Below are 27,287 nucleotides of genomic sequence, written 5' to 3'. Positions count from 1 at the left end.
CTGTGTTGAAAAAAACAAGTGGGCTGGAGAGATGGCTCAGCAGTTAGAGCATTGCCCGCTGTTCCAGAGGTCCTGAGTTCAATTCCCAGCAAACATGTGGTGGCTCACAACAATCTTTAATGGAATCTGATGCCTCTTCTGGTGTCCCAGGACAGCTATAGTGTACTCACATATATAAAATAAATAATTCTTAAAAATAAGAAAGAAATGTTTTTTAAAAGTTTTTTTTATATATATAACTTAGGATGAAAAATTGAACTCATTGTGTAGAGTGCCAGGCCCTAAACCTTGGTCTTCTTGCCTCTACCTCCGAAGTGCTACCGTGATTCTAAACCTTCCTAAGGCTCCGACTCTTTAATACAGATCCTCATGTTGTGGTGACTCCCAACCATACAATTATTTTGTTGCTATTTCTTAACTGTGATTCTGATACTGTTATGCATTGTGTATATATCTGATACACAAGATATCTAATTTGTGACTCTCAAGGGGGTCTGGACCAACAGGTTAAATACAGTGGTAATTGCCCCACCACCAGCTCAAATTCTTAGCACCTACCAAGCACAACAAATATTTTCCAAATTAATTTTACATTTTTTTTTTAAATTTTCGAATTGGTTGGTTCTCTGTGGTTTCAATTCTGAAGACATGTCGTGTTCGTGAAACCTTCGCTTGGAAATTGGACCCCCAGCTCCTTAAATTCGTTTTGCAACGCGAAGGAAGAGACACGCAAACAAGTGTGGAATCGCTTTGAGAACCTTTCCTTAAAACGCATTCGCGCGTGCGCGCCCCAAAGCAGCAACAAAAACTCTCTCAGCCTCTGAAATGTGCCGCAGAACTCCGGTCCTTTTGTATCTGGTCGCACGAACACCTCTGGACTCCTGGAGAAGTTTCTTATCATGAGTTTAGCAGTGGGAGACCAAACTCATCTTGGCTAAGCGAAAGGTAGTGCAGAGTTCCCCTGAGTTGCAGCATCCTCCCCTGCTTTTTAGGACCTCGAGCCTGGATTTCCTGAAATTGTTGAAATGGATTTTAGCGCAGGGTCTTCCGCCTCCTCTTGTTGTTCGAGAGGAGGCGTGGGATGGGGCGAAGCGGAGCGGGGGCGTTGGAGAGAAACCACGGCGATGTGCACCGGACAGGAAAAGTGGGAGGAGGAGGGGGAGGAGGAGAGGAGGCGGCCGTAAGTTGAGAGAGGAGGGAAATAGTCACCAGCCTGCCTCTGAGGGCTACGCGGGAGAGAAACCTGGGCAGGACGCGACCCGGCGGAGGGCAGAGCTAGGAGAGGACCTGGGGAGGGCGAGCGAGGTGAGAACCATCCGAATCGCTGGTTTCTCTCCAGCGAGAAAACTTTCCCTGGAACGCCGGAAACTTTTTCCCGAGCGCGCATTCTGAGACGGAGGCGAGCGGCGGGTGTGTGCGGCTCGGCTCGGGTGACTCACGCCGGGGACCCCAAGGGGGTGAGTGGGGAAATCCCTGGAGGGCCTGGAGTCATCATTCTGCAACTTCGCAGGCTCGGAAAATAACTTGCCTGGCGTGATCTGGGGGTGGGAGTGGGGGCACGGGGACAGCGAGAGTGAGGGGAGACTCCGCGTGGTTAAGGAACCTCCGTATCGGATGCTGTAGGCGGGGAGGTAGACTACCAAGAGGTGGGGAAGGGAAGAGGCAGGCCGCCCTGAGTGTGGTGAGTCACGGTGGGCGAAGAAGCGCTCTGAACCTTTTTTGGGGGTTGTGTGTGGGGGAATCCTGCCGAGTGTGGGACTCATAGTGAGCTAGGAGGCAGAAAAGAATGTTTGTCCCAACCTCCCAGGGCCGGAGGGGCAGATCCACAGAGTCTTGGGTGTTAGGGAGGCTACTCAACTGAGAAACCGACCCTCTCAGCCATCCCCTTCTTTCTTAAAGGGAGGCGTGGGAGCCGAGGCAGTAGAGGGAGACCAGTTGGCCGGGTGTGCTGGGCAGGCTCCTATAGCCAGGGGACAGCCGGCGGGAGACCTAGCCCCTGGCGGCGTGAAGCTCCGGGCAGCTCACTGCAACACTGCGCCAAGCGCCCACGGTGTCCCCTTTCCGCTTCGACTTTCGCGCCCGCGGGGCGTTGGGCCAGGATTTCCTCTGCGCGCCTCGTGTTCGCACTGCGCGTTTCTGCGCGCAGGGGGCGCTGTGGGACCCGCTCCTCGCGACCAGACTTAAGGTTCTCAGAGTTCGTGCCCTGGACTGCGACAATGAGCAGGTTTGCTTACGAAGGGTCCTTCAAGAATACATTTTTTGGGGTGCTGGCCTCATTGGCCGTAGGGGTTTCCCCGATTCCTACCCGCGCCTTGCTGGGGATCACATGCCACCGCCGCCTCTTCCTCCGCGGTGCCAGAAGCCCGCGTTTTGCTTGTCAGCAGTAAAGTGGAGAGTATTTATAGACGCCGCTGCAATCCTGCGGTGTGCAAGGTTTCAATTACTGCGCTGCGTCGCGCCCCACAAGACGAGATGCTTACGCGCGGCGGCTCAGCCACACGTCTGCTGCGGAGACCCACACGGAAAAAAAGTCTCCAGGCATCCCTACTTGGGTGGAGTTTTGGAATTCTTGCCCAAGCAACTTCAGATAAGGACCACAGCAGTCCTGGACAATTGCCTTCCATCCCATCAGCTTCCCCCAACCCCCACGCCTCTGCCAGCTTCCAGCATGGCATTGATCAACCTTCAAGACTGCTCTTTTGACCATTCATTAGAACGAATACTTCCCCCCACATACTTCAAAATGTCATCGCTAATTCTGCTAAGATGCTTTGGTGGTAGAAGGTGCTGTGACTGCTAACACGAAACTGCAAGTGAGTTAGGAGGGAAATGATTTTAGCCACATTTTAAAATTAGTCCCTAATGAGATAGATTCCTTATACACCTAAGGAGGCCAAGTGCGTCTGCCAGGTGGAACTGGAGCAGACGAGGCCTCATTCTAGGACTGAGCTCCAGAATGCACCTGTGGAGAGTGGTTTCTGTAGCTCATTGCCTTCTGGAGATGAGAAGCCAGGGTTGACCATGCTACAGACTTGTCTGTTGGCTCCTCCACTCCTTGTTCTAGTGCTTTAACCTCACTTCTAATGTCCGGACCTATAAATGGGTGAAAGAAAGCTGGTCGTACAAATAGGCCAGCTTACAGAAGGTCTCAGGCTAGACTTACAGAAGGTCTAGCCTGAGACTAGCTGTTTGCGTTGAAGCTCATTTCTCTCAGATCTGGAGGGGCATGAGTATGCATTTATTTCAGTGGGTATGCTTTTAGCAGTATCTTTAAAGCAGAAAAACATGCTTCTAAAACAGGGGAAATAGCAAATATCTCTTCTCACTTTATGATGACATTTTGCATTGAGACTGGTACTATTTCCTGACCCTCACCAAAACGTTGGTGGAGCGCTACTTACTGTGTGCCCACTGAATAAGTGAGCACATTGAAGCTCAGACAATGTAAGTAGTCCATTCTAAGTTACATGCACAGGGGATGGAGGTCAGAATAGATTGCAGTAGATTACTACTCTAGGTTTGGAGGTTGGAGATATCCTCTCTTTCTGTTGGATTTCTCAGACGTTCACTAGATAATCATATAGTTGGTTACATTTGTGTGTGTCTGTGTTTACAAATGTCTAGTGTGTGTTATGCCTATGCATATGTGTATTTTGGTGCAGTGTGTGTGTGTGTGTGTGTGTGTGTGTGTGAGTTGAGTCCAGAGGTTGATGTTATTGTCTTCCTCAGTAGATTTTTGTTTTGGAGTCAGGGCCGTTCACTGATTCTGCTAATTGGCTGGCCATCAAGTCCCTGGGATCTGCCTGTGCACACCTGTACCAGTGCTGGGATTCCAGCAAATCTTCATGTCTGGCTTTTGACATGAGACCTGGAAATCCAAACTCAGGTCCTTAAGCTTGTGCGGCAAACACTTTACCAAAGGAGCCATCTCCACAGCCCACATGTTGCGTTGTCATCGTTGTCATCATTGTGGTCATCATCATTGTCGTCATCCTCGTCATTGTTTTTCAAACGTCATAGAGCAGCACAGTTACGGAAAAAGCTCTTTTTGAGGAATACCGTTGCAGTGATTACCTGAAAAGCTCACACTGATGGGCCTTACCTGAGTGTCCCCACTTCAGCTTACTCATTAACTCAGTGTACGTTCAACACTTCATCCACTCATCCAGAGAAGGTGTAACGCAGTCCAACCCCTGTGATCCTTCCACTCTGTACTTATTTCTCTGTCCTGGTGATATGAACGTGTGTTCCTGTGGCCGTGCTTTGATACAGTCTTTTACCAGGAAAAACAAATGCACAATCTTTTCTCACTTGCAGACATTCTCTCCTTAGTCCTTTTTTGCAGAACCAAACCAGCATAGGATTGATCTAGCATGTGAGTTTTTGTGAATGCACACTTAGCATGCCTGTCATGAAGGGCTTGGTCTGTAGAGATACCTGCCTCTTTGCAGACTGTAAACATGTTAGAGGCAATGCTTATAGTTGATGCTCATTTACTAACACTGCAGAGTAAATCAATACCTCTGTGGCTGAAATTTGAAGGGAAGCTATTTTGTGTGTCTTATCTTGGATGCAGGGTGCAAAATCTGGACACGGAGGTTACCTAGTAAGTAGACAGCATTACTTTTATGAGGGAAGATTCAGCATTGGAGTCAGGAGGGGACCCGGGACCCGGTACCCGGGACCTAGAAGACTCAAGACAATGACAAGCCATCGGAGATCCACTTGAGATAATTCACATTTTGGCAGAGTCCCAAGTTCTCAAGATGGTTCTAGTGGTTTACAAGGATGTTCCTGAGTCAGGAGTCAGTGTTCCAGCAGCATGGGGGCCCTACGAAGGGGAAAGGGAAGGTCACAGGACTCACAGGCCTGAAAGGATAGTTCCGTGGGAGGAAAGGAATGTAGAGTGGATATAGAGAATGACTCTATATTGCTTTGGGAAGGCGTGGCCCTCAGTCACACAGCCGGATAAGACTTGGCGAATGTAATGGCTGTTCCTGGTTGTCAACCTGACTATATCTAGAATGAACTACAGTCCAGAATTGGAGGGCTCACCTGTAATCCAGATCATGAGGCTGGAAGACACAAGTTTCTGTCCTGGATCTTGTCATGGAGATCTTGAGGCAAAGTGGCCATGAAAAATTTAGGCCGAGGCAAGGTAGTACAGGCCTTTAGTATCAGGAGACTGAGGCAATGATATCTTTAAATTCAGGGTCAGCCTGGGACAAAGCAAATCCCTGATCCAGGCGTGGTACTACACACCTTTAATCTGGGCCACACCTGCTGGAGGCCCACATAAGGACTTTGGAAGAGGGAAGATTCACTCTTCTTTGCCTGCTTGCACTTACTTGCCAGCACATCTGTTGGAACCTACTTCTACAGAAGATCAGCTGAAACAACTAGGCTCGTGGGACTGAGCAAATACTAGATTCTTAGACTTCCCATTCACAGCAGCCCATGGTTGGGTTAGTTGGACTGTAGACTGTTATGTCATCACAATAAATTCTCTCAATATAGAGAGACATTGCATAATTTCTGTGACGAGAGAGAGAGAGAGAGAGAGAGAGAGAGAGAGAGAGAGAGAGAGAGAGACCCTGACTAATTCGGTGAACATGCTGATGGGGTCTCCGGTGGGGGACAGTGGGGAAGTAAGCCCCCACCTCCTGAGAGTGCCTTCAGTTACTCTGTGCCAGCTTATAGAGCCGAGGGAGTCCTGGAGACCTGTTCCATTTTAATTGGACTTGGCCCTTTGAGGTAACAGTCACTCGTCTCTCTTTAAAATATTCTTTTCTTATGCTTTGCCAGTTTATAGCCTTTGTAGATCAATGCCTGGGTTTCATTTCAGAGAAAGAGAGGGAAAAAGCCCAGAGGTTAGTGATTACCAAATTGGATTAATGTCTGTCTAGCAGTTTAAGGAAATACTGCTTGGTCTCTAATTACCATCAACTAAGAATTTAAACACTCTATTAAATTAAAGCAGGCTTACAAAAAAAAATACAGTATTTTCAGCTGTAACATATTTTACAATTTTAGACACTTTTAAATAGTATATTAAGGGCATAGAGACATTCTCTATATATGTATATTACTCCGCCCAGGTCTTACATTTCCACAGTGGATAATGCATGACATCATTATAAATTGGCTTCATTTACAAGATCAGAAGTTCATGGCCAAGTTCAGCTACATTCTGAAGCTTCTGGAGAGCCCAGCTCACCGAGATAACCTAGAAGGTGTTGGAGAGTGCTGACCTATCCTGATATCTTCCTCTTTTGACCGTGGTCTATGGGAGGACTTGGGAATCACTAGCCTGACTGCTGCCCGGCATAATTATGTATGCAATATTCTCTCTGCGTAATTATGTGTTACATGGAACTGCATATTTACTTACGCTTTTGTCTGTGTTCTCAGACTCCTTCCTTGGCTCTGAGTTGCAGAATCTCACACACATACCAGTCTCAGGTTCAGCAGCACCTCCTATTTCGCCCTTCTCTCCTTACTTTACAGAACTTTTTCCAACCTTGCTGGGACTTTTTGACACTGGCTGAGTTCTTGGCTTTGTGGAGGGAGTTGGGTTGCTTACAAATTAAAGGATTAAGGAAAGAGACTGTGTTGGACGCCTTTATTCAGAGCACTGGGGTATGTGTTAGTTTAAGCAGAGCCTGGAACAATAGCTAAAGGTTTATTTCTGTCTCCTTGCTCTGAACTGGGATGCAATCCTACCTCTGGTTCTAAAATATGTCTGTATTAGCCAGCTCTAAGCTGCCTCAGACCCTGTCACAACCTGCTTATGACCTCAGCCTCGTAACTCCTCAGGGTAAACCCTTTCATATTTGCTGTTGAGTGCTACATAAATCCTTTGGAACTGACTCATCACCCTTTCTCGGATGTCTCAGGGAGACCAGGTAGACTTCTGCAGCCATTTAGAGAACTCTGAAGCATCCGGCCCCGGCCCCTGTCTCCCTGCTCCCCCCATGGAGTCCTGTGACTCTTTTCTTTGTGGTATCTGCAGGCAAAATTGTGGGTGGACTTGGTAATCCTGGTGTTTGAGATGATTTAAAAAAAAAAAAAACCTTCACCTACCAGAAAACCTCCCATGGCATGACCTTTTACACACTGCTGAAGGTCAGTCTCAATGCACAGTTGTTACTGGCATTGGGGAGACCACACAGATTGGGGAACTAAGCTTGGGAATTTGATGGTGGCTCTGCCTTGAGAGAACTCTGACCAGGGACAAGTATTTTCTCAATTGTTCTGGATTTCATCTTTCCTGTCTGCAAACCTGATAAACCAACCTATTACAGAGGGTCATCCAAGATTGCCAAGGATGAGATTCAAAGTACACACAGATCTGATATGTGGTACTATTCCTGGGAAGATGTGGACAAAGGCCTATTCACCCCGCAGAGGGAATCAATGACAGAGTAAGGTAATCAGAGTAAAGTAATGATATCTCCAGAGTCCAGTGTGGTGAACCAGTGAGTTTATTAGGGTTACTTACTGCATGGAAGACTTAAAGACCGCTACATTCCCAAAAGCCTGTTCCAACATAGGAAACCTTGACGTTCTCTTCACGACAGTCAGGCAGCATGACAGGGCGGCTGTCTCTTATTCTTAGCAGTCTTTCTTGGCAATCTAAGATTGCATTTCTCTCAGGCCTAGCTCGGCACCCTACACAGGATTTCTATGCACCATCTCTTTTAGCTGCTGTGAACTGGATACACTTTTCTCTACACATTCAAAACACACTGGTCTCAGACTTTTGCTTCAGATTTCTTTCTTTTTTGCTTCTCTTCTCTCTCTCTCTGGCTTGTATAATTTCTTTCTTTTTCAAAAACACTGAGAGAGTTGATACATGAACTTCCCAGCTTTTCTGGAAAAGGTGTGTGCAGTGGTATACATTGTACCACACAGAATTCCAGAGGCAGGGACAAGGGGAACATGAGTCCAGGGGTCAGCCTAGACCACACATTGAGACCCTGTCTCAAACAAGCATTGAGAAGGGGGATGGGGGTGTTCTTCATTTTGTCACAGTCCTGTATGCCTCTTTAATCTTACCTGCATTCCTGACCTTGACCACTGTGTTTGCCTTTGTGTGTGTGTGTGTTCCTATCTTTTTCATTAAACATGACCAAATATTCTCTTCTTTTATTTTTTTTTCTTATTACTATGCGCACTCCCTACATGAATTGTCTTTATAGCAGCAGAATAGGTGTTGGATGGGATAGTGTTGTTCAGTTCTCATCTACAGAGAAGGCATTATTTTTGCTTTTTGAGCAGGGGTGGCAGCTTTTAATCCCAGCAAGTGGTAGGCAGAGGCAGGTAGATCTCTAAGTTCAAAGCCAGACTGATCTACATACATAGTGAGATTCAAAACAGCTAGGGCTATACAAAGAAACCCTGTTTCAAACAAACAAACAAACAAAGCAACAAAGAAAAGAAACCCTGTCTCAACCAAGTAAAGAACAATGAAAGTGCTTACCAACAAGTTTGTTTTCCCTTTTCAAAGCCTTTCCCATTCCTAGTTCCCACTCTCCAGGGTGTGGATGGAGAACCTGTAGCTTCCAGTTGACCTTCGATGGCTCATTTCTGAATGCAATGTAGCGTTCTGCCTCTGGTTGTTTGACTTGACCATCTTTAGCCATAACCTTGGTGGCCTGCTGCAATGATGGTACTATCTTTAGATGTTTCCTAAGAGACCCTGGGCCCACTGCAGGTAATTTCTTTAGTCTTCTTTAGTGCTCAATGGCTTCCCCCACTGAGGTCTTGGCATACAAAATAACTGCATTGAGACCACTCTGCTTCTTTGCCGAGGCTCTCCCTGACCTATTACCCGTGGAGAAATTTACATTTTCTTCATTCTTTAAGGAAAAGCATTTTATCTCTGAGAGAGGACAGAACTTTTCAAGAACAGCACATTTAACTCGGAGTGTATTTCCCAACACTTCAAAGTGCCTTTGGCTGCCAGGCAGTAGTATTTGACTGCTCCTTCGCCTGTCAGTGTTTTATATATATTATGTGTTAGAAATGTAATTTGCTCCATAATAGTGTGTCTCTGCTACCGTCTGTGTCTAGACTTTCTGGCTTACCATGGGATAGACACTGCAGAATTACTGTGGATGACATTCACAGGTGACCCCCAAACCATGTGCATTCCAAGAAACTTGATGTTTAATGGGTGTCAAGGTGAGCATACAGAAGTGTGGTGCTTCCCAGTTTTACCTAACTTGCACCAATTGGGGGCGGGTGTGTGTGTGTGTGTGTTGTTAATTATATAATGGGTTTCTAGTCCAAGTAGTAATGTCGTATAGGTTAGTTTCACTTGTCGGTAAAACTAAATTACCAACATCCTGTGTCCTGTACACAGTGACCTCCCGTAATCTGAGGTCAACCCTTGAGCTTGTATTCTGTTTGCTCTGATGTAGGAGAATATCCAGATTTAGACTTGATTCTCTGTTTGGTTCTCAATACAGTGCTGAGAAAGTTGCTTATCTTTTTCATTGGGCCCTTTCCATGTTGTTTGTAGGAGCCAGCGTCTGTCTAGCCCATGTGGTCCTGATCTGCAGTGTCCCTGGGGCTGTTAATGCTTAGATGGATCCGTGCTGATGAGCAGTGAAGAGAATTTTCTGGCCCCTCTGAAGTGAGAAGGCTGCTCTTCCTGGGGACTTAGAAAACTCCTTTTCACCTCCTCATTTAAACATTCCCAATAGGTCCTTTCTGGATACCAATGCTGTTGCTTGGTGTCAGGTTACGGTGTAAGACACAGGCAGAGCCTTTCCCTTAAAGGGTTGCTCCGACTCAGAGAGAACAGTAGATACAAGGACTATAGCTTGCCCAGTTAAGTGGTCTGGAGAAGCAGCTCTCCTCCTGTGAGAGCTGCCCAGCTGAGAGAGAAAGCCTTGTGATGCTCACAGGAGGAAGCGGAAGGGTGGTGTTGGCTTCTTGGCAGCCTCCGAAGCCAACTCATGCCTGTGTAAAGCAGAGTGTTTAGGAGCCCAGACTTGGGGTTCCATAGGATCTCTCTGCTTTTGGACCAGTGACTCTAAGTGACTCAGTCTCCATCTAAGCCTAGGAATAATTTAATAATCTACAGTCAATAATCTAATAAAGGTAGCCTTTGGATTTTGGTGGAAATTATTGACAATAATAAATGTAAATTGAGACCTGGTTCATCACAACCAGACTTTAGTGATAGTTAATGTTAACTAACCAATAGTAATGATGATAATGAACCTGCAATAATAGGCATTTTATTTGATGAAACAATTCCACTCTTTTTTTTAAATTGTCCTTCTTTCTTTCTTTCTTTCTTTCTTTCTTTCTTTCTTTCTTTCTTTCTTTCTTTCTTTCTTTCTTTCTTTCTTTCTTTCTTTCTTTCTTCCTTCCTTCCTTCCTTCCTTCCTTCCTTCCTTCCTTCCTTCTTTCTTTCTTTCTTTCTTTCTTTCTTTCTTTCTTTCTTTCTTTCTGTTGTTTGTTCATTTAAGACGTGGTTTCTTTGTATAGCTCTGGCTGTCCTAGAACTCACTCTGTACCAGGCTGGCCTCAATCTCAGAGATCTACCTGCCTCTGCCTCCCAAGTGTGGGATTAAAGGTGTGTGCCACTGCCATTGGACAACAATCCCACTTTTAACAGTAGCTTCTTCCTGACCTGATTTTCATCTGATGGGCCTGGGAGCACCCCTGGAGTGTGGATTTGGTTTTTTGCATCAGCTTGGGGGGGGGGGTTTCGCTTTGCTGTATGTCTCTGAGATGGCTGGAGCCCTGCAGGCTCACCCTGTCTCCTTGCATCTTTGTGTAGAACACAGGATGATTTGTTTCAGTGGAGGAGTAAGACTATGGCGTGATGGTGAGCACAGACAGAGGAATAGAATTAACAGGTGAAACTTTGATGTAGTGGTGGGTCGCAGCCAATCATGGGCTGAGGTTGGTTGAGGGCTATGCAGTGTTGGGGAGGTCAAGCTCTTGTGGGGGATTCTCTCAGAGTACCTGCTCTGACACCTCTGAGTAGGGTCAACAACTAGGTGACCACGCAGCTGGCCAAGCAGAGGAAAATGCTGGCTACTGGGAGGATTGTTTTTCAAACACTTAGTGAACTGATAAAGTCAACAAATGGACCAAGAGAAGAAGCTTGTTTTGATCTGAGAATGCTGGGGACCATGGACTATGACAGGATAAAACAGAAACCTTTATGCTTGATCTCTAAAGGGCCCAGCCAGATATTTTTGAATTAGAAGTTAGAATTTATTTTTTTAAATAACATTTAAGAAAATCTGAGGTTGCTGGGTGGTGGTGGCCCACGCCTTTAATCCCAGCACTTGGGAGGCAGAGGCAGGTGGATTTCTGAATTCTGAGGCCAGCCTGGTCTACAGAGTGAGTTCCAGGACATCCAGAGCTACACAGAGAAACCCTGTCTCAAATAAAATAAAATAAAATAAAATAAATAAAATAAAATATAAAATAAAATAAAATAAAATAAAAATATAAAATAAAATAAAAATAAAAATAAAATATAAAATAAAATATAAAATAAAAAAATAAAATAAAATTAATAAAATAAAATAAAATAATTTAAAAAAGTAAAAGAAAAAGAACAAAAACCAAAAACCAAAACCAACAAACTAAACAAACAAAAAGAAAATAAAGAAAAGAAAATCTGAGGTCTGGGGTCTTGGATCATGAAGGCCCAAGTTCAAATCTTCAGCAGTTATATTAAAAAGCAGGACCTTTGCCTACCAATGTCTTTAACTCAGACATTGTACAAAAGAGACAGGCAGGTCCCAGGTGCTTAGTAGCCAGCCATGCTAGCCAGAAGGGCAAGCTTCCAGCTCAGTGTGAGATTCTGGGTTAAAGGAACAAGGTGGGGAGGACTCGAAGCAGTCATCAGCAGTTTATTTCTTCCTCTGTCCTCTGCTTGCATGTGCATGTGTGTGCATCCACATAGCCATGCTAGTGTAACACACACACACACACACACACACACACACACATGAATCCTGCACCTTCTTTTGGGAAAGGCAGGTAAAATTGGACTAATATACCAGTGTCAAGCTGGTTGGGTTGTGCAGTGACTGCCTTCGTTGACCTGGGTATTTACTAAGACAGTTGGTCACCCCTTCCTCGCTGTCCTGGCCAGAGCCTGCTGAGTCCTGTTGAGTCAGTTTGTAATACATGTTGCAAAAACAAAGCAACAACCGTGTGGGGGTGGGGTAGGAGAAATGACTTCATCTTGCATTTCCCCTTCCATCAGGGTTTACTCCTGGCCCCGGGGTTCCTCCCACAGCAGCCCTGTGTGGACTGCCTGTGAGGAAAGTGGAGTGATCAAGCACATGAACAAATAAATCAACTGTAGTTGTTAGTCCTGCGCCATCTTGATCAAAGCCGAGTTCTGGTCCTGGCCACCTTCGGAGCACTGTCTTTGAACAAATCAGAAGAAAGATGTCCTTTCTTCCTGGTTTGTCTTTTTTTTTTTTTTTTTTCTGGGATGTAGGAGCCACTGTTGATGTCTTTGTTTATTTGAATAATTAATCTGGATTCACATTTCAAATTCAGAAAACACAGAAAGGCATGCACAAAACAGACTTCACTCGAGGGGGAACCCGCATGATCGGTGTCTGGCCCAGGGTTCTAGCCCAGGTTCTAGAGCCCATTTATGCTCTACAGCAAAATATAAAACAGACCTCCCGGCTGTTTTATGGCAATGGCAGAATGATATACACACAGCTCTGTGGTCAGCCTTCTTTCTTTCCAGACCTCCCTGGACAGCATCCATCACTACATAGCATAGGCAGTAGGGTGGGGTACCACAGGGTACCTGAGAACATGGGCCTTTTAAAAAAAGTAACAATTTTGCATGTGTTCACAAGGCTGATTGTGATAAGACCACAAAGGTGGTGAGGAGGAGGATCTTCAGTGGTGATGAGAATTAAGGGGTGAGGGGGAGAAGAGGGCTTTCCTGACGGAAGGACAGATGACAGGTTTGAGCCTGGAGAACAGGGTGGGAGATATTTTATGCAGAGGGCCCAGCATGTGGGAATGCCTGAGCAGGCAATGGATGGTGGTGGCAAAATAACACAGGCCAGAGTTATTTGGCACACAGTGGCCGGAGGCAAGAGTATTAGAGTGTGGTCTAGAGTTAAATCTCAGAACTCTGGAGAATCTTTAAGGTGACATGAATGGTGCGTGCTGTGCACCCTTCTTTGTTGGATTCTTGTCTCATCACACTCATACGTGTGAGACCTTAGATAGATTTGTCTCTGTGTAACCCCACAGCCTTCTCTATGTGTTGGGTATGGTAAATGAACCTGATTCTTGGTCACTGGAGGAACCAGGGCAAGGGCTTTCCCAGGCTTTGGGTTGTTACACAGTGTGAAATAGGTGACACGTTCCAATCTGAGCACACGTGAGTAGAGGTGTCCTAGTTGGCCACCTGTTGCTGTGATAAAGGCCATGACCAAAAGCAACGTAGGAAGGAAAGAAAGGGTTTATTTCATCTTAGAGCTTACAGTCCGTCATGAAGGAAGTCAGGGCAGAAATCTGGAGGCAGGAACTGAAGGGGACCGCAGAGGATTGCTGCCCACTTAAGTCTCACGCCACCGCTATTGCTGTTTTTGTTTGTTTATATACCTAGGGCGATCTGGCTGAGGAAGGGGTGGCGCTACCCACAGTGGGATGGCCCCTTGCAATCAATCATCAATCAAGAAAAGGCTCTACAGATTTTCCTACCAGTCAGTCGGATGGGGGTGATTCCACAGAGGACACTAGCTTATATCAAATCGACAGAATCCTGTCTGCAGGGCACTGCTTCTCCGTCTGTCTTTGAGAGGAGGATGTGGGCGTAGGCATGGCAAGCGCCCTTGTCTGGCAGCCCCCAGTCACTAGCTCAGCCATTCCCACCATCCTCACAAAGGCAGCTCTGCTGCTGTAAGAGGATGGGTCAGCTGAGTAACCATGGCTGTGAATGAGGGGCTGAGTCCTGGTGAGTCCCTGCAGTGCAGGGAGACCCCGGCTCTCGTGTTCAGGATGCAAGGCAGGAGCTGCCGAGCTCCGGGGAGCATGTGGAATGGGCTGCTTCGGTCTTCCTGGGAACTGGATTCTCCTCTCGTTCCGGGAGGTTACATCAGACTGGGTGGCTCTGTCTTTGACTTTGTTATTTACACTCTAAGTGGCTTTTTCCTGGAAGCTTCCAGTCATTACCAGCTACACACTTCTTTATTTTGAGCTGTTGTGTCACGATTCAGCTTCCTTTTTCAGAGGCCAGGCTGGAGCCTTAGTGGATTTCATGTGTACACTCATCTTCTTTTGCCCTTGTAGTGGTGGGCACGGTCCGATATCACTCCCTGCCACCTGGCCCTGCCCTCTCCCTGGGCTTCATGCTCCGTCTCTCCATCCCGATGCTTAGGTCCCGTCCTCACCCCACCCCTATCTCCATTCCATCCCTACCCCTGCTTTCATTCTTCAACCCCAGCTCCACCCTCATCCCCACCCTTGTCTTTGAATCCCTCCCCATCCCCATGCCTAGTTTCTGCTTCTGTGTGCCCTCTACGACCTTTTCCTGTCCCCAAACCCCAGCCCTGCCAGCCGTGGAAACAAAGAGGGACAACAAATTGTCTTCCAAGAATCCCATCATGGGCCTTGGGTGAAGAGCTTGCCAGGGAAACTATGTGGGGCACCCAGAAAGCCAGGGCAGTGATGCCTCTCAGGGGCTCTGTGACCCTCACAGTGCTTTGTGACCCAGCACCTCAGATGTCCAGAGAACTGAAGTGGACCATTCAGCACTTACACCTACCCATTTAAAGCACTGTTAAGTGACAATATAGGTAACTTGGCCCTTCAGAACAGAAACATAGAGAGACACTAGACCTGTGCTCTCTGTGATGGTGATGGTGGTGGTGGTGGTGGTGGTGGTGGTGGTGGTGGTGGTGGTGGTATAGACTGGTGTGTTCCTTTCTAAGTCCCCATGTTGAAATTATAGCCTATGTACCTCCAAATGTGTATAAAGAGGGTGACTAAGTTAAAACAAGGCTGTTTGAGTGGACCATAACCCAATTTATTAGCATCCAATGAAAGAAGCCATTTAGGCACATGGAGTCTCAGGATATGAGAACTTGGAGGGAAGACTCAGAGAGGGGACATTTATCTGCAAGCCAGAGCAAGAGACCCCAGGAGAGACCAAGACCACTAACTCCTAGGTCTTGGAGTTCCAACCTCTAGAGCTGTAAGAAAGTCCATTGGTGTGGTGTGAGCCTACTGGGCTGGGGTGTTTTGTTATATAAGATTGAGCAGGTTAATAGAGAGGTGGTGGCGGAGGTGACACAAATAAACAATGGGCATCGCCTACCAGACACTTCTTGTATATCTTTCTAATCCTAATCCATACCTAATCCTCATACCTGTCCTGAGTCATTTTGCCAAGGGTCCTACTGGATCCTTTGTGTTTCTTAGCCTGAGCTCCTCCCTACCTGGATCATTCCCTGGACAGTTATAAGAACCACGTCATGCACCTCCTAGTCAATCTCTCTGGTCTTCACAACATCTCACCAAAGAAACTCTCCTTGATATTTCTGGTTCATGTTGACACTGTAATTCAGATAGTCCAAGGCTATGCATGAAGTATTAGATTTCTACTGTCTGCTGTAACAAGTTACCACAACCCTTGTGGCTTAAAACAACAGAAATCTATTTACCTATAGCTCTGGAGAGCTAAGGTCCAGAACCAAGTTTGTATTTGGGGCCATATTCCTTTTGGAAGCTCTGGGAGACTGCTGGTTTCTTTCCTCTTCCTGATTCTGAGAGACTTGTGGCATTCCTTGAGGTGTGGCAGTGTCACTGCAGTCTCTGCCTCTGTCTTCCCATCTTCTGCTGTCTGTCTGTCTTCTCAGCTCTTTCTTTCTCTTCCTCACCCCAGTGTTGAGGCTGCATGGACTGCATGTTGAACCCACCAGTCCTAGATAATCACTTGCTCTTAAGAGCTTAACTTCATCATAGCTTCTGCTGGATGAAGAATACTTATGACTTCTGGAGATTAAGACCTAAAAGTAAACCTGTCACGGTGGCACATGCTTGTAACCCCAGCACTTGGGAGGTGGCTCATAAGTTCAAGGTCATCCTCAGCTCTACAGTGTATGTAAAGCCTTCCTGGGTTGTGTGAGATTTTGTTTAGAGGGTATCCTCACCTCAGTCATTCTTTGCGCCTGTCTCTGAGTGACAGGAGGAGCCACAATGACAGCTCCTGTGATCCATAGCCCGGAGTGACATAGTTTTGTGGTGGTTTATCCTCTGGAGCCAGACACATCTTCCCTTAGCCTTTTCCTGTGTGCTATTTCTGAACTGGTGTGTGGGTGGCTGTTAGAGCCACAGAGTGAAGCTGGCTAATAACCATCAGATCCAGCCATCAGAAATGCATCAAGGCTACAAGACCTACAAATGAATTCATCCTTTGCAGTTCCAGAATCCTGGAGTCTTCCTAAATGTCCTTTCATAGTAGAGTGGCTAAATAATTTCCTAAGTGGTTGGTTCAGCTGTTCTAACAGTAAAGCAGATAATGCAAAATGAAATGAGACTACTGTAGTGTCCTAGGAGGAAGAAAAAATTAGTCATCCTTGTTTTAAAAAGTATGGCTATTAAAAGTGAAGTGAGGGCTAGGGAATTGTCTGTCAATAAAGTGCTTGCCTCACAAGCGTAAAGACTTGAGTTTGTTCCTAAGAACTCAAGTAGAAAAGCCAAGTGCGCTGGTGTGTGCTCATAATTCCAGTGTTGGGAAGGCAAAGACAGATAGATCCTGGGGCTTACTGGCCAACCGGTCTCGCTGGAAGAACCAAGTCTGGCCAGCGAAGGGCTGGTCTCGTGGAATGAAAACCGAGGTGGTATGTAAACTGCTGAGAGGAAGCCATCAGCAGCTACGACCCCTGGGAGGCACAATGATGACTCTCTCAGCAAGGCATGACCATGGGTTACCACACCCAGGACATGAATGTTTAGGAGTCACAAACTACTTTCTGCTTGCATTTAAGGTTTACTCCACAGGATCACACACATGTCTAATACTGTAAATCTGGCCAAAAGCCCGTGGTGGGGAAACTGTTAGACCTTGGGTGAACCTCTACCAGTTTTTGCTGAGTAGACAGGAGGAAGGATTTTTTTTTTCACAGTGGATGGATTCATGCAGAGAATGAATGTCTACAGATTGATCATCCACAGCTGGCGCACATTCCTACAGCTGTACACACGCAGCCATGTTCATACAGACACAAAGTTAAATAAACTGAAAAATCATCCCTCAGTTGCATAAACCACATATTAAGTGTTGAATGGCCATGTGGCTCTGGACAACATCATGGGTAGCATCACTATGCATAGTTCTCTCAGCTTTCAGGAACTTGCCTCCGTACTGCAGGCCTTGCAGGGTTGGAAACTCTGAATGTTTTATTTATCATCGTATGGATGCAAATACCCCGTGATCCAGAAGGTGTGAGCGTGGCCTTCCGAGGCAACGCTGTTCACCGCCGGCTGCTGGCGGTTCCCTGTCATACTGATGTGTGTGCTTGTGTGCATACATGCTTTCCAAGTGTGAATTACATAAGAACACTTTGAAATATGTAAGGAAAAAAACCTAAACCATTCACCTAGGCCGCTACATTATGGAGTCAGGCTTAAAAGCAGAGCCTTTCTTGCGCAGCTCTGGATTATGAAAGGCGTCCAGTCCTGGCTCAGGTCTTGTTAAGGTTGAGTCACTCTGCCTCAGTTTCTTCATTAAAAGTGGACCTCGTGCTCTGTCTGCTTCCTATGGTTGGATATGATATGATTATTTGTACATATATGCATTTACTTGTTTATAGAAAAGAGACTCCTCTAGCCCAGGCTGTCCTTGAATTCCCTGTGCTCTACTGAGCCTCCTGTCTCCAGCTCTGGACCGCATGCATTTCAGACAGGCATGACTGCACTGACTTATACAGTGCTAGTGCAGGCTAAGAGGGTACTCTTCTGGCCAAGCTGCATCCCCATCCCAGGGTTGGGTGAGATTTAGAAGCAGGGGATGTATGAATTTGGTCATGCCTCAGTATCTAAAGCTGTTTGTTACCAAAGGCCTGAAGAGACGAGTCCAATTCTGTGACAGTGTCAGGGTCCTGGCTGTGGGCAATGCATTGCAGCAGCTGAGGAACTCCTCTAGCAACCGAGGGAAGCACTGCCGTCCTCCCACTGATCTGTGGGCTGAACAGTCTAGAAAGGGTGCCAAGCAATGTTCTTTCATTGATTTGGTCAGCACCGTGCCTCACTCACCACTTGTCAGGTACTGTTGTGCGTGGGTAAGGGCTCTGGCAGGCCGAGCATGGCAAACATGGCTTCAGCAGGTTTTGCCTTTTACCTCTGTTCCCATTCCCTTTACCGTGCTAAACCATTAGATTATATACCTAAAGCTAACCACCGAGTCCATGCCCTTATCTGGACACTTCCTCCTCCTGAGGCTGACCACCAAGACCCAGCTACCAAAGTATTGAAGTCCAGAAGTCAAAAGCCCCCTTTTGGCTGCCCTAATTAACATGCAGGATCTAAACAAACCGGCTTGTCTTAACACAGGGTTCCCCCTTCCCTTTATAAAATGCCATTTGTCTAGGAGCCAATCTGTCTCCTCTCTATCCAGAGGCAGTCCTTTGTCACTGAAATAGATCTCCTTTGTGCTGAGACCTTGGTCGTGCTGTGTTCCAGGCCATCCTTTCCAGTGAGTGCTTCACTCATCGAAGGATCCGCTGTCGGCGCACCCTTTCCTGGGGAGAGATATCAAGCCTCAGTGGTCAGAACCTTATCTACGTTCAGACAGTGGGTAAGGTGGGCTGTCGGACTGGCTCAGCCTGCATTTCCTTGTGGTTTCCTTTCTCTTTCTCTGTCCCTCCTGTCCCAGTCATGTATGACCATGGAGTTGATTTTGGTAGTTTACTTATTTCAGGGGCATGCAGATTAGATTTTCATATGAAGGCCGGCGGCTGACATTTCAAACTCAGGAGCTTTGATCCTAGGGCCCTGTCTCACTCCTTTCTGTAGGAAAGCGGCATGGGGGTGAAAGGATGGCTGACTTTGTCACATGCTAGTGACTTGTCTATAGCTGTCTGTGTGCCCTCAGGTTGGTTACCTAACTTCTCTATCTTAGATGGTGTTTTGAGAGGGCAGAATAAGTTATCATGGTGACGGCGCCCGGCATCCTATCGGGCAGCTGCCTGTGTGTCCATGGTTAACTCTACCTTGGTCTTGAACAGTGAGCTAAGGCTGGAGTGTTCAGTGGTGAGTGATTCTCGTGGCCTCCCTGGAGCTGCAGAATGTCTCAGGTCTGACACCGGGAAATGGATGTTCTAGTTTGTGCTTGGTCCTATGCCGGAGACTTTGGATAAGTCTTTTCGCTCATTTGCTCCATATTTGTCAGTTCTAAATGGCGGCACTCTCAGTCTGTCCTGTCATTTCTGACCTGTCATTTCTGACCTGTCATTTCTGGGTCAGGACAAGGGCCAGCGCAGTGGCAGGTGTATGCAGGGTGTGCCAGCCAACTTTTCTTCAGGCCCTTGTCAGCAGGTCCCACAGTGTCCTTCTACGCTCTCCATGCGGTTGCTTGACTCTGTGACAAGCAGTGATGGTATGGACCACATACTCTCTTCATCCCATCATCATTTGGGAAGGGAAGAGTTTGGGGGCTGAAAAAAACGAGTCAGATGGAGCTCCTTGCTGTGTGTGATCCTTGACCTTGGGTGTGGGCACTTTAATCACCTGTCCTTTGGGCTAAAAAGAACCCTTGTTTATAAGAGAGCAGGCTGTGCTGCTTTCCCAAGTGACCAGGGCTGCCTTGGGTGTGTGTGGGATGCTCAGATGGCTTGAGATGGGGGACCTTGGAACTGTAGCTGAGGCATGGAGGGGCAGAAGCCTCTTTTATCCTCTGGAATCTCAGTCCCTAAGAGAAGTCAGGCATGCATGGCACCCTGACAATGTGGCTTCTGAAGTTTTCTGCTTCCCTGAGCTAGAGCCCTTGAGTGGGTGGTAGCTTCATTGCCTCCGGTTACGGTCCTCACAAAGTGAGTTAATATCCGGTAATTACACAGTGAGCTGCACTTCACAGGCCTTTCAAAGCTGGGCCCATGGATGCATCCTGTCTAAACAGAGAGACCTTTCCTGACAAGTGAAACCTCCTCCAGCCAGGGTCGTGATTCTGAGCAAAGCATGGTTTTATTTTGCCTTTCCCTCATCATGGGCATGCACAGATCTCTTTCCAGGTTCGGAAACCTCTTTTAACCTTCTCCGGAACATAACAGGCTTCTGCAACACTTATTGGTCAATTCTGGTAACTGTAGATTTGCTCAGCGCACAGGGTTCCCGGGAAGACTAGTTAAGAAAATGACATAGGAATGACTCTCAAGGCTGGAATCTTCCTTTTCTTTCCTCATTCGTCTCTTGTCTGATTTATCTGAGTTATCTTGGCCAGAATTTCAGAAAAACAAAAACAAATGACCAGTCTCTCAGACAAATCCACCAAATCATTTCCAGGGAAAGCGCCTTCGACTGTTTCCTGTTTCTTGCAGTACTTCTGTCTGCTGAGAGGGTTGCAATGGTTGGTCCAAATGTGTGGCGGGCAAGAAGAGCATGGGATGGAGCTAGCTGTCGCTGAGGCCCAGGAGCTCTGCTAAGCATGCCAGCCGATCTCATTTCATCCTGCCCCGGTCCCGTGAGGTTGGTACACTAGGACCAGAGAACATTATACAGTGTGTGTCTGAACTTGGAAGGAGCTGAGTTAATTCTTGAAACCCAGAACCAAAGTTAATTGCCAAGCCATCGGCATCCACCAGAAGCTATAAAGCACCTCGTGATTTGCCACCAAGGAATGAGATTGTGTGTGTGTGTGTGTGCGCGCATGTGTCTGGAACTGGACATTGGACCTGAAGCACTTAAGGCAGGCATACATGCTTACTATATGCTCTCCTACTGAGTTACATCCCCTGCACTCTTTTCACTTAAAACAAAAGTTTATTTATTTAATGTGTGTGTGTGTGTGTGTGTGCACAGTTGTGCACTTGTGGAAGTCAGAGGACTACTTTGGAAGTTGGTTTTTCTTTATCTATCATACGGATTGAACTCTCAGTTGTCATGCTTGGTGGCAGACACCTTGACCTCCTGAGTTATACTGTGGACACTTTTATAATTTTTTACTTCTTCTTTTGAGTTGGGGGTCTACTTAAGTTTTCCAGATTGAGCCGGGTGGTTGTGGTGCACACCTTTAATCCCAGCACTTGGGAGGCAGAGGCAGGCGGATTTCTGAGTTTGAGGCCAGCCTGGTCTACAGAGTGAGTTCCAGGACAGCCAGGGCTACACAGAGAAACCCTGGGGGCGTCGGTTTCCAGATTGACCTTGAACTCCCAGTGATGTGTGTCTTAGGGATGCCTTTGATTTCAGATTTCTCCTGTGTTAGCCTTCTGAGTAGCTGAGATTATCAGTCTGTGCCTAGTCCTTCTCATCAGCCCAATCATTGGACCCAACCTTGCAGAATCAGATTTAGAAATGTGTAGAGCAAAAAGAAGATAATTTGGTAAAAGAGAGCAAAACTTAGCTCAGAAACCAGGGAAAGGGAATACGTAAGCCCTGAAGCCTGGGGCAGGGTCATGGGACAGATAAATGGGACATGTGACAGTCCTGTGGCCTTCATCTTACCACCTCCCAGCACCTCAGTGCTTGGAGCATATAGGCTCCAGAAGTGCTTATTGAATAGTTCTGGAATGCAGTCATCTTTCTCCGTAGAGTATGAGTCCCTGGAAGGCAGGGTCTGGGCCAGAGAGAATTTGAGTTGTTTGACACGTTACTATGTTAATCTTTGTTGAACAGCAATTGTGTCCTGAATGAACACATAGCAGGTAGTAGGAAAGAGATGGTGAAATGCTTCTGGGGAGAGGGAGCTCCTTGACATGGCTGGTGGGACAAAGGGTGGAAGGTCTTTATTGCCATGGAAAAGGAGTGTTTGCCTTCTTTTTGAGGTATTGGCAAAGGCTAGCTCACTGTTAGGGCTTGGTGTGTGGCTCAGCCATAGAGGGCTGGCCCACCATACACTAAGCCCTGGTTTCCATGCCCAACACACACACACACACACACACACACACACACACACACACACACAGACAGGTGGGAGCCTAAGTTGCAATGGAGGCTCTTGCTGTGTCTCTCTTCATTGATTTTTAGGATCCTTTAGCTAGAGTCTAGCCAGCATCCTTCAGTTACATGTTGTCAGTCAGGTTCTCAATAAAGGTTGTCTCTCATTTCAGGTGTTGCCTCAGAGTAGGGTTTTAAGACAACCCAGCAGCAGCGTTGAGAGAAGCCTTTCCTGAGGGTAGCCAGAAGCTTCTGGTCCTCAAGACACAGCTCAGTCTTCACCTGGCCCTATGACCCGCGGCCTTGCTCCCCTCCTGCCCATTGAGTTCCACAAGATGGGCTCCTTCCGCCGACCTCGACCACGGTTTATGAGCTCCCCTGTGCTCAGCGAGCTGCCCCGCTTTCAGGCTGCCCGGCAGGCTCTGCAGCTAAGTTCCAACTCTGCCTGGAACAGGTAAGGGCTTGTGGGACCAACACCACCAGGGAGGGGTTTGGGGGTGATCTGGGGGTGGGCTGAGCATCTGCCACCTCTGAGAGTGTGGTTCATGACATCTGATCGTGGTACTGATGATGAATGGGACAAGTACCCCTGTTTTCATACCGAGAAAGTAGCTCATTGTGAGTTCTCTCAGAGTCAGTTTTACCAGCCTGGGATCACTGGGTTAGAATTTACAGTTAGACCCCTGAACACCCTGTACTGGGTGAGTACCTAAGGGTGTGGAGTCTTTCAAGTGACCGAAGATCACCAGTTTCCCCTTAGGAAGCTTAGGTGTGTTTCTGTGAAGAACTCAATGAGTGGCATATGCCACAGTCTCATTCACCTGAGCCACTGGTGCATGGGGGAGGAGATGTAGCTTTGGAAGCTGTCCAGCCGAGTTTATGAAACAAGGCAGGAGCAGATCAGCAAATCAGCACTGCTATTGGTTTTCAAATCTGTGCTGGCCTCTGGGTAAATGAAAGCATTTCTGAACTTTCTGGGCGCCTTTTCAGTGACTGGCCATTGGGCACACTCAGCAGATGCTGCTCAGGAAGGCTGAATTCTGGGGATCATTGTCCTTTGTAAAATTCCTCAGCACAGACAAGATTATAACAAGCTCTTCTGCTGATGGTTCTGGCTTCAATCCTTCAGAATGTGGAGTTGAGCCCTGACTGTGGCCCTTTAAAAGATGAAACCCTATGCTGGGGTACACCCCTCTCTGGGGTGAAATAAAGGGGCAAAGTGGGATCATGGAAATTTCTATTAGAAAAGCAGTTATGGGTTCCATCTGAGATGGTGGCTTCCCAGTTGTAAGAAGCCAGGCAGGGTCAGCTCCTGAGGGCAATGAATGCTTTTTGGATGCTTGCAGAGCCTAGGGATGGCAGTTAGAGAGCTGATCCATTGCCTCCCTCCGTGTGAGCACGGGGAAGAAGCAGCCCTGGGTGGCCTCCGAGAGGCCTAGAATTACCTTTGAATTCTTTTGCCTCACCCTCCTCAGTACTTTGTACTTATGGGACATGAAGGAGAGGGAGAGAAGATAGCTGTGTGGATGGCCTAGGCTTCCCAGCCCTTCTGTGACCTTCCCTGTGGGCTGTTTGAAAATTTGCTCCCCGGAGTCCGATCGCCTAACTGGGATGTGTTTCTGTCTCTCTGCAGTGTGCAGACGGCCGTGATCAACGTTTTCAAAGGGGGCGGCTTGCAGAGCAACGAGCTGTATGCGCTGAATGAAAGCGTCAGGTATTGGCTGGCGAAGCCACTGCTGTTTTCCCATTCGGGAGCTTAGGGTCCTCACACCTCCCATCCCCACAGCCCTGCTTGGTCCTTGGTGCTCCTGTTTGCTGTTAAATTGCTCTTGTTGATCGTGTGCTCTGAGGCCTTCACCATCTAGACTTCTCATTTGGATACGTTGCCTATGCCCATGTATATAATGTGCTTGCGCTTGGGGGTACAGGTTGATAGACAGGGCTGGTACAAGTTCTATAAACGTTGATTGAGCTTTGTCTAAACATTAAGCATTATATTAGGCAATATGAGCCAGATTACTTGAGACTTATTGCTAGTAATAAAAAGACTTAGTAACAAATTTTAGAGTATCTCCTTGATAGCCAAGTGCTGGATCAGACACATGCGAACCTTGCATTCCTGGGTTGTTGTTGTTTGTTTGTATATTTATTTTGAGACAAGCCTACGATGACCTTGAACTTACTGAGTGACTGAGAATGGTCTTGAATTCCTGATCCTCCTGTCTCCGTCTCTGGAGTGCTGGGATTACAAATGTCAGATCCCATCCTTGGTTTGTAAGATGCTGGGGATGAAGCACAGGGCCTCTTGCATAGTGGGCAAGCATTCTGTCAACTGAGCCACATCCCCAGCTCACTCTCATGAAATGTAGAGTCACATGGGAAGATGCTTATCAGTCAACCAATCACGACATAGCTGATATGATAAACTGTGGTAATGTGACTTGGTTTTGCCAAGAAGTCAAGGGACAGCAGAGGTGATGCTTGTGCTATGATCTGAGGGTCAACAGGGATTTGTTGGGGGAAGGAGGCTTCAGGTGGCAGAATCAGCCAATGCACAGGTTCTATGCTTGCAGTAAGCAAGGAACTGAAAGAAACCTAAATACAGAGGGTGCGGGAGGAGGGGCAGTAATACAGCTGGATTTGTGTCTTGGTGAAATGACAGCCCCAGGCTCAGCTGGGGTTAGGAGGTTGAATTAGCTAGCCTTTTAATTCCTCACTGGGTTTGTTAAATACAGAATATCTAGGCTAAAGACCAGCCTTGCAGTGGGCAGATCAACAAACAAGGCCATTGTTCAGGTCTTGTTTATGTTGAATTAAGGTCTGTGTTAAGGTCAGCTGGGTGTTTAAGAGCTCTGTTTTCATTAAAACCTGTACAGCAGATAAGCAAACAGCTGTGTTACATTTCTCCTATGCACTTGAATTTCACGTCACAATTACATAAATGTGGAAAGAGACAAAAGAGACCATCTAGCCCAAAGCCTCATTTTACAGGGAAGGAAAGTGAGGTCCCAAGAAGGTATGTGTCAGGGACAAAGCCGGGTCAGCAGCCACAAACTAGCAAGAAAGAGCTCCACTCATTCCAAGCACTGAGTTCCTGGCCTTTTCCTGAGGCTCCTCAGCCCCCAGTAGAAGTATAAATAAATAAGTCCCTGTGAATCAGGAATGCCCTAATTGTTTCTCACCTCAGGAGACAGATCCTGGCATTGTACTTCAAAGATCTTAGTGGGCAGCTGGGAAAGGTAGGAGCCAACCCTGATGTCACCAGCCCTGCAGCCCAGGGAAGCAATAAGCCACTGCAGGCCAAGGGGTCCTCTGAACCGGGAGGCTGGCTCGAGCAGGTAGTGATGCTCCTGTAGTTAAGATTTTTTTAAAAACTTCTTAGATTTGTTTCTTTTAAAAATTATTGTAGACTCTCACTGTATAGCCCTAGCTTTCCTGGAACTCTGTAGACCAAGCTGGCATCTAACCCACAGAGAGAGATCTTCCTGCCTCTGCATCTTGAGTACTGGAATTTAAGGCATGAGCCACAATTCCAGCTCTTTGACATTTAAAAACTTCTTTAAATTATCTGTTTTTTTATTGGTGTATCTGACTTTCAAATGTTGGTTTTAAAAAAATGTAAATTTCTCCAAGTTTTGGTGCAGACCAAACAAAACACTCAGGTTCCAAGTCTGACCAAGAAGCCACACTAAAGAAGGGCCATATGGAATGACATTTCTGTTATGACAACATGTTGTGTCCTAGACAACTTAGGGCACCCACTGTGTACGCATATGTCTGTCTCTTCATTGTGTAATTTACAAATAAGAAAACCATGCATGAGAGAAAACCCATGACCTGCCCAGGGTTGCACAACTTTACAGGTGGATCCGGATTTGAACTCATGTCGGAACATCTGCATCTGAAAATCCATACTAGTCTGCTTGGGTTGCTGTAATAAGCACCACAGACAGAGTGGTGCTAACAACAGAAATGTATTTTTTTATGTTCCAGAGCCAAGACGTTCAAGGTGTTGACCAGCTCGGTTTCTGGTGATGGCTAGCTTGGGGTCATCACCTCACTATGGGCTCACATGACCTCTTTTTGTATGTTCAAAGATAGAAAACCAGCTTTCTGGGATCTCTTAGGAGGACACCAATCTACCTAGAGGACTTAAAAAAGCCATCTAGAGCTCAGCATCTCTTGAAGGCCTTATCATACCATCATGCTGAGGGGCAGGGCTTAGACATAGGAATTAGGGGGTGGTGCATACCTCAGTCTGCACCATGTTGTGGTATCTGGGAGAAGTCTTTTATTGGGAGGATAGTTGGACAAATGTTCTTGGTTTTTTCCTGCTTTTTGTCCCTACAGCCCCATGCTCCTTGGTGAGTCCATCACTTACTGTGTTCTGATTGTACACACCCTCTCACCCCAACCCTGAGAAATAGCACCCCTGCAGGTATTCTGTACAGTTTAGGGTTACCACTGAAGATTCTCTGTCTTTAACCTGTTGGTAACTATAGTGGTTGGGGGTTGACACAGCAGCCTAGGTGTGATTTGAGACTAGAGTAAGCTGTAGCTTTTAAAAAGCAGAACTTGGCCTATGTTTGCCTCTGGTAATTTTGCTTTTTGGCTCCTTTTAACCAAGTGGCTGGAGTGGAGGCAGGATTCTCTAACACAGTGGCACAGAGCACATCTGGGAATGTGAAGCGTGTCCCAGGCAGATGTGTGACCTGGTGCCTTAGTTACTGTTCTGTTGCTGTGAACAGACACCATGATCAAGGCAGTACTTATAAAGATTTAATTCAGGTTAGTCCATGAGCATCATGATGGGAAGCAGACAGGCATGGCACGGGAGCAGTAGCCGAGAGCTTTGCATCCCAGTTCACAAGTAACAGGTGGAGAGACACTGGCTGGAGTGGACTTTTGAAACTTCAAAGCCCACCCCCAGTTATATGCCCCCCAACAAGGCCACACCTCCTAATCCTTCCAAATAGTTCCACTAACTGGGGGACCAAGCATTCAAACATACAAACCTATGGAGTTCATTTTCATTCAAAAGACCACACCTGGGCATCCCAAGTTACATGAAGCAAGCAAGCCATCATGCTTCCACATCGGCAAGTATATGTAGACACGCACAGCTGCCCAGTGACCTCAGCACTGAAGTGGATGTGCCGCTCTCCCCACGCTCTCAC

The 27,287-nt window shown here is 46.9% G+C and overlaps 1 protein-coding gene across 6 annotated transcripts in view; it reads left to right on the top strand.

Moving 5' to 3' along the window:
• The first annotated feature begins 1,173 nt into the window (after nucleotides 1-1,173).
• Nucleotides 1,174-27,287, top strand: part of Prr5l (proline rich 5 like) — a 90,007-nt gene continuing 63,893 nt past the window's right edge. The window contains exons 1-5 of one of the 6 annotated variants that reach the window (XM_052183079.1): nucleotides 1,180-1,305; nucleotides 18,703-18,817; nucleotides 20,556-20,703; nucleotides 22,284-22,564; nucleotides 23,744-23,824. In XM_052183079.1, coding sequence (XP_052039039.1) covers nucleotides 22,401-22,564; nucleotides 23,744-23,824 — 245 coding nt within the window. In that variant the 5' untranslated portion in view covers nucleotides 1,180-1,305; nucleotides 18,703-18,817; nucleotides 20,556-20,703; nucleotides 22,284-22,400. Of the gene's footprint in view, nucleotides 1,458-1,910; nucleotides 2,814-18,702; nucleotides 18,818-20,555; nucleotides 20,704-22,283; nucleotides 22,565-23,743; nucleotides 23,825-27,287 lie in introns of those variants that run through there. The other 5 variants (XM_052183077.1, XM_052183081.1, XM_052183078.1 and 2 more) reach the window with 5 other exon arrangements.

This window comes from Apodemus sylvaticus, chromosome 5 (assembly GCF_947179515.1).
Source record: "Apodemus sylvaticus chromosome 5, mApoSyl1.1, whole genome shotgun sequence".
NCBI classification, from domain to species: domain Eukaryota; kingdom Metazoa; phylum Chordata; class Mammalia; order Rodentia; family Muridae; genus Apodemus; species Apodemus sylvaticus.
Note: the sequence above shows the minus strand (reverse complement) of the source record. Positions and strands in the feature narration are given on the sequence as shown.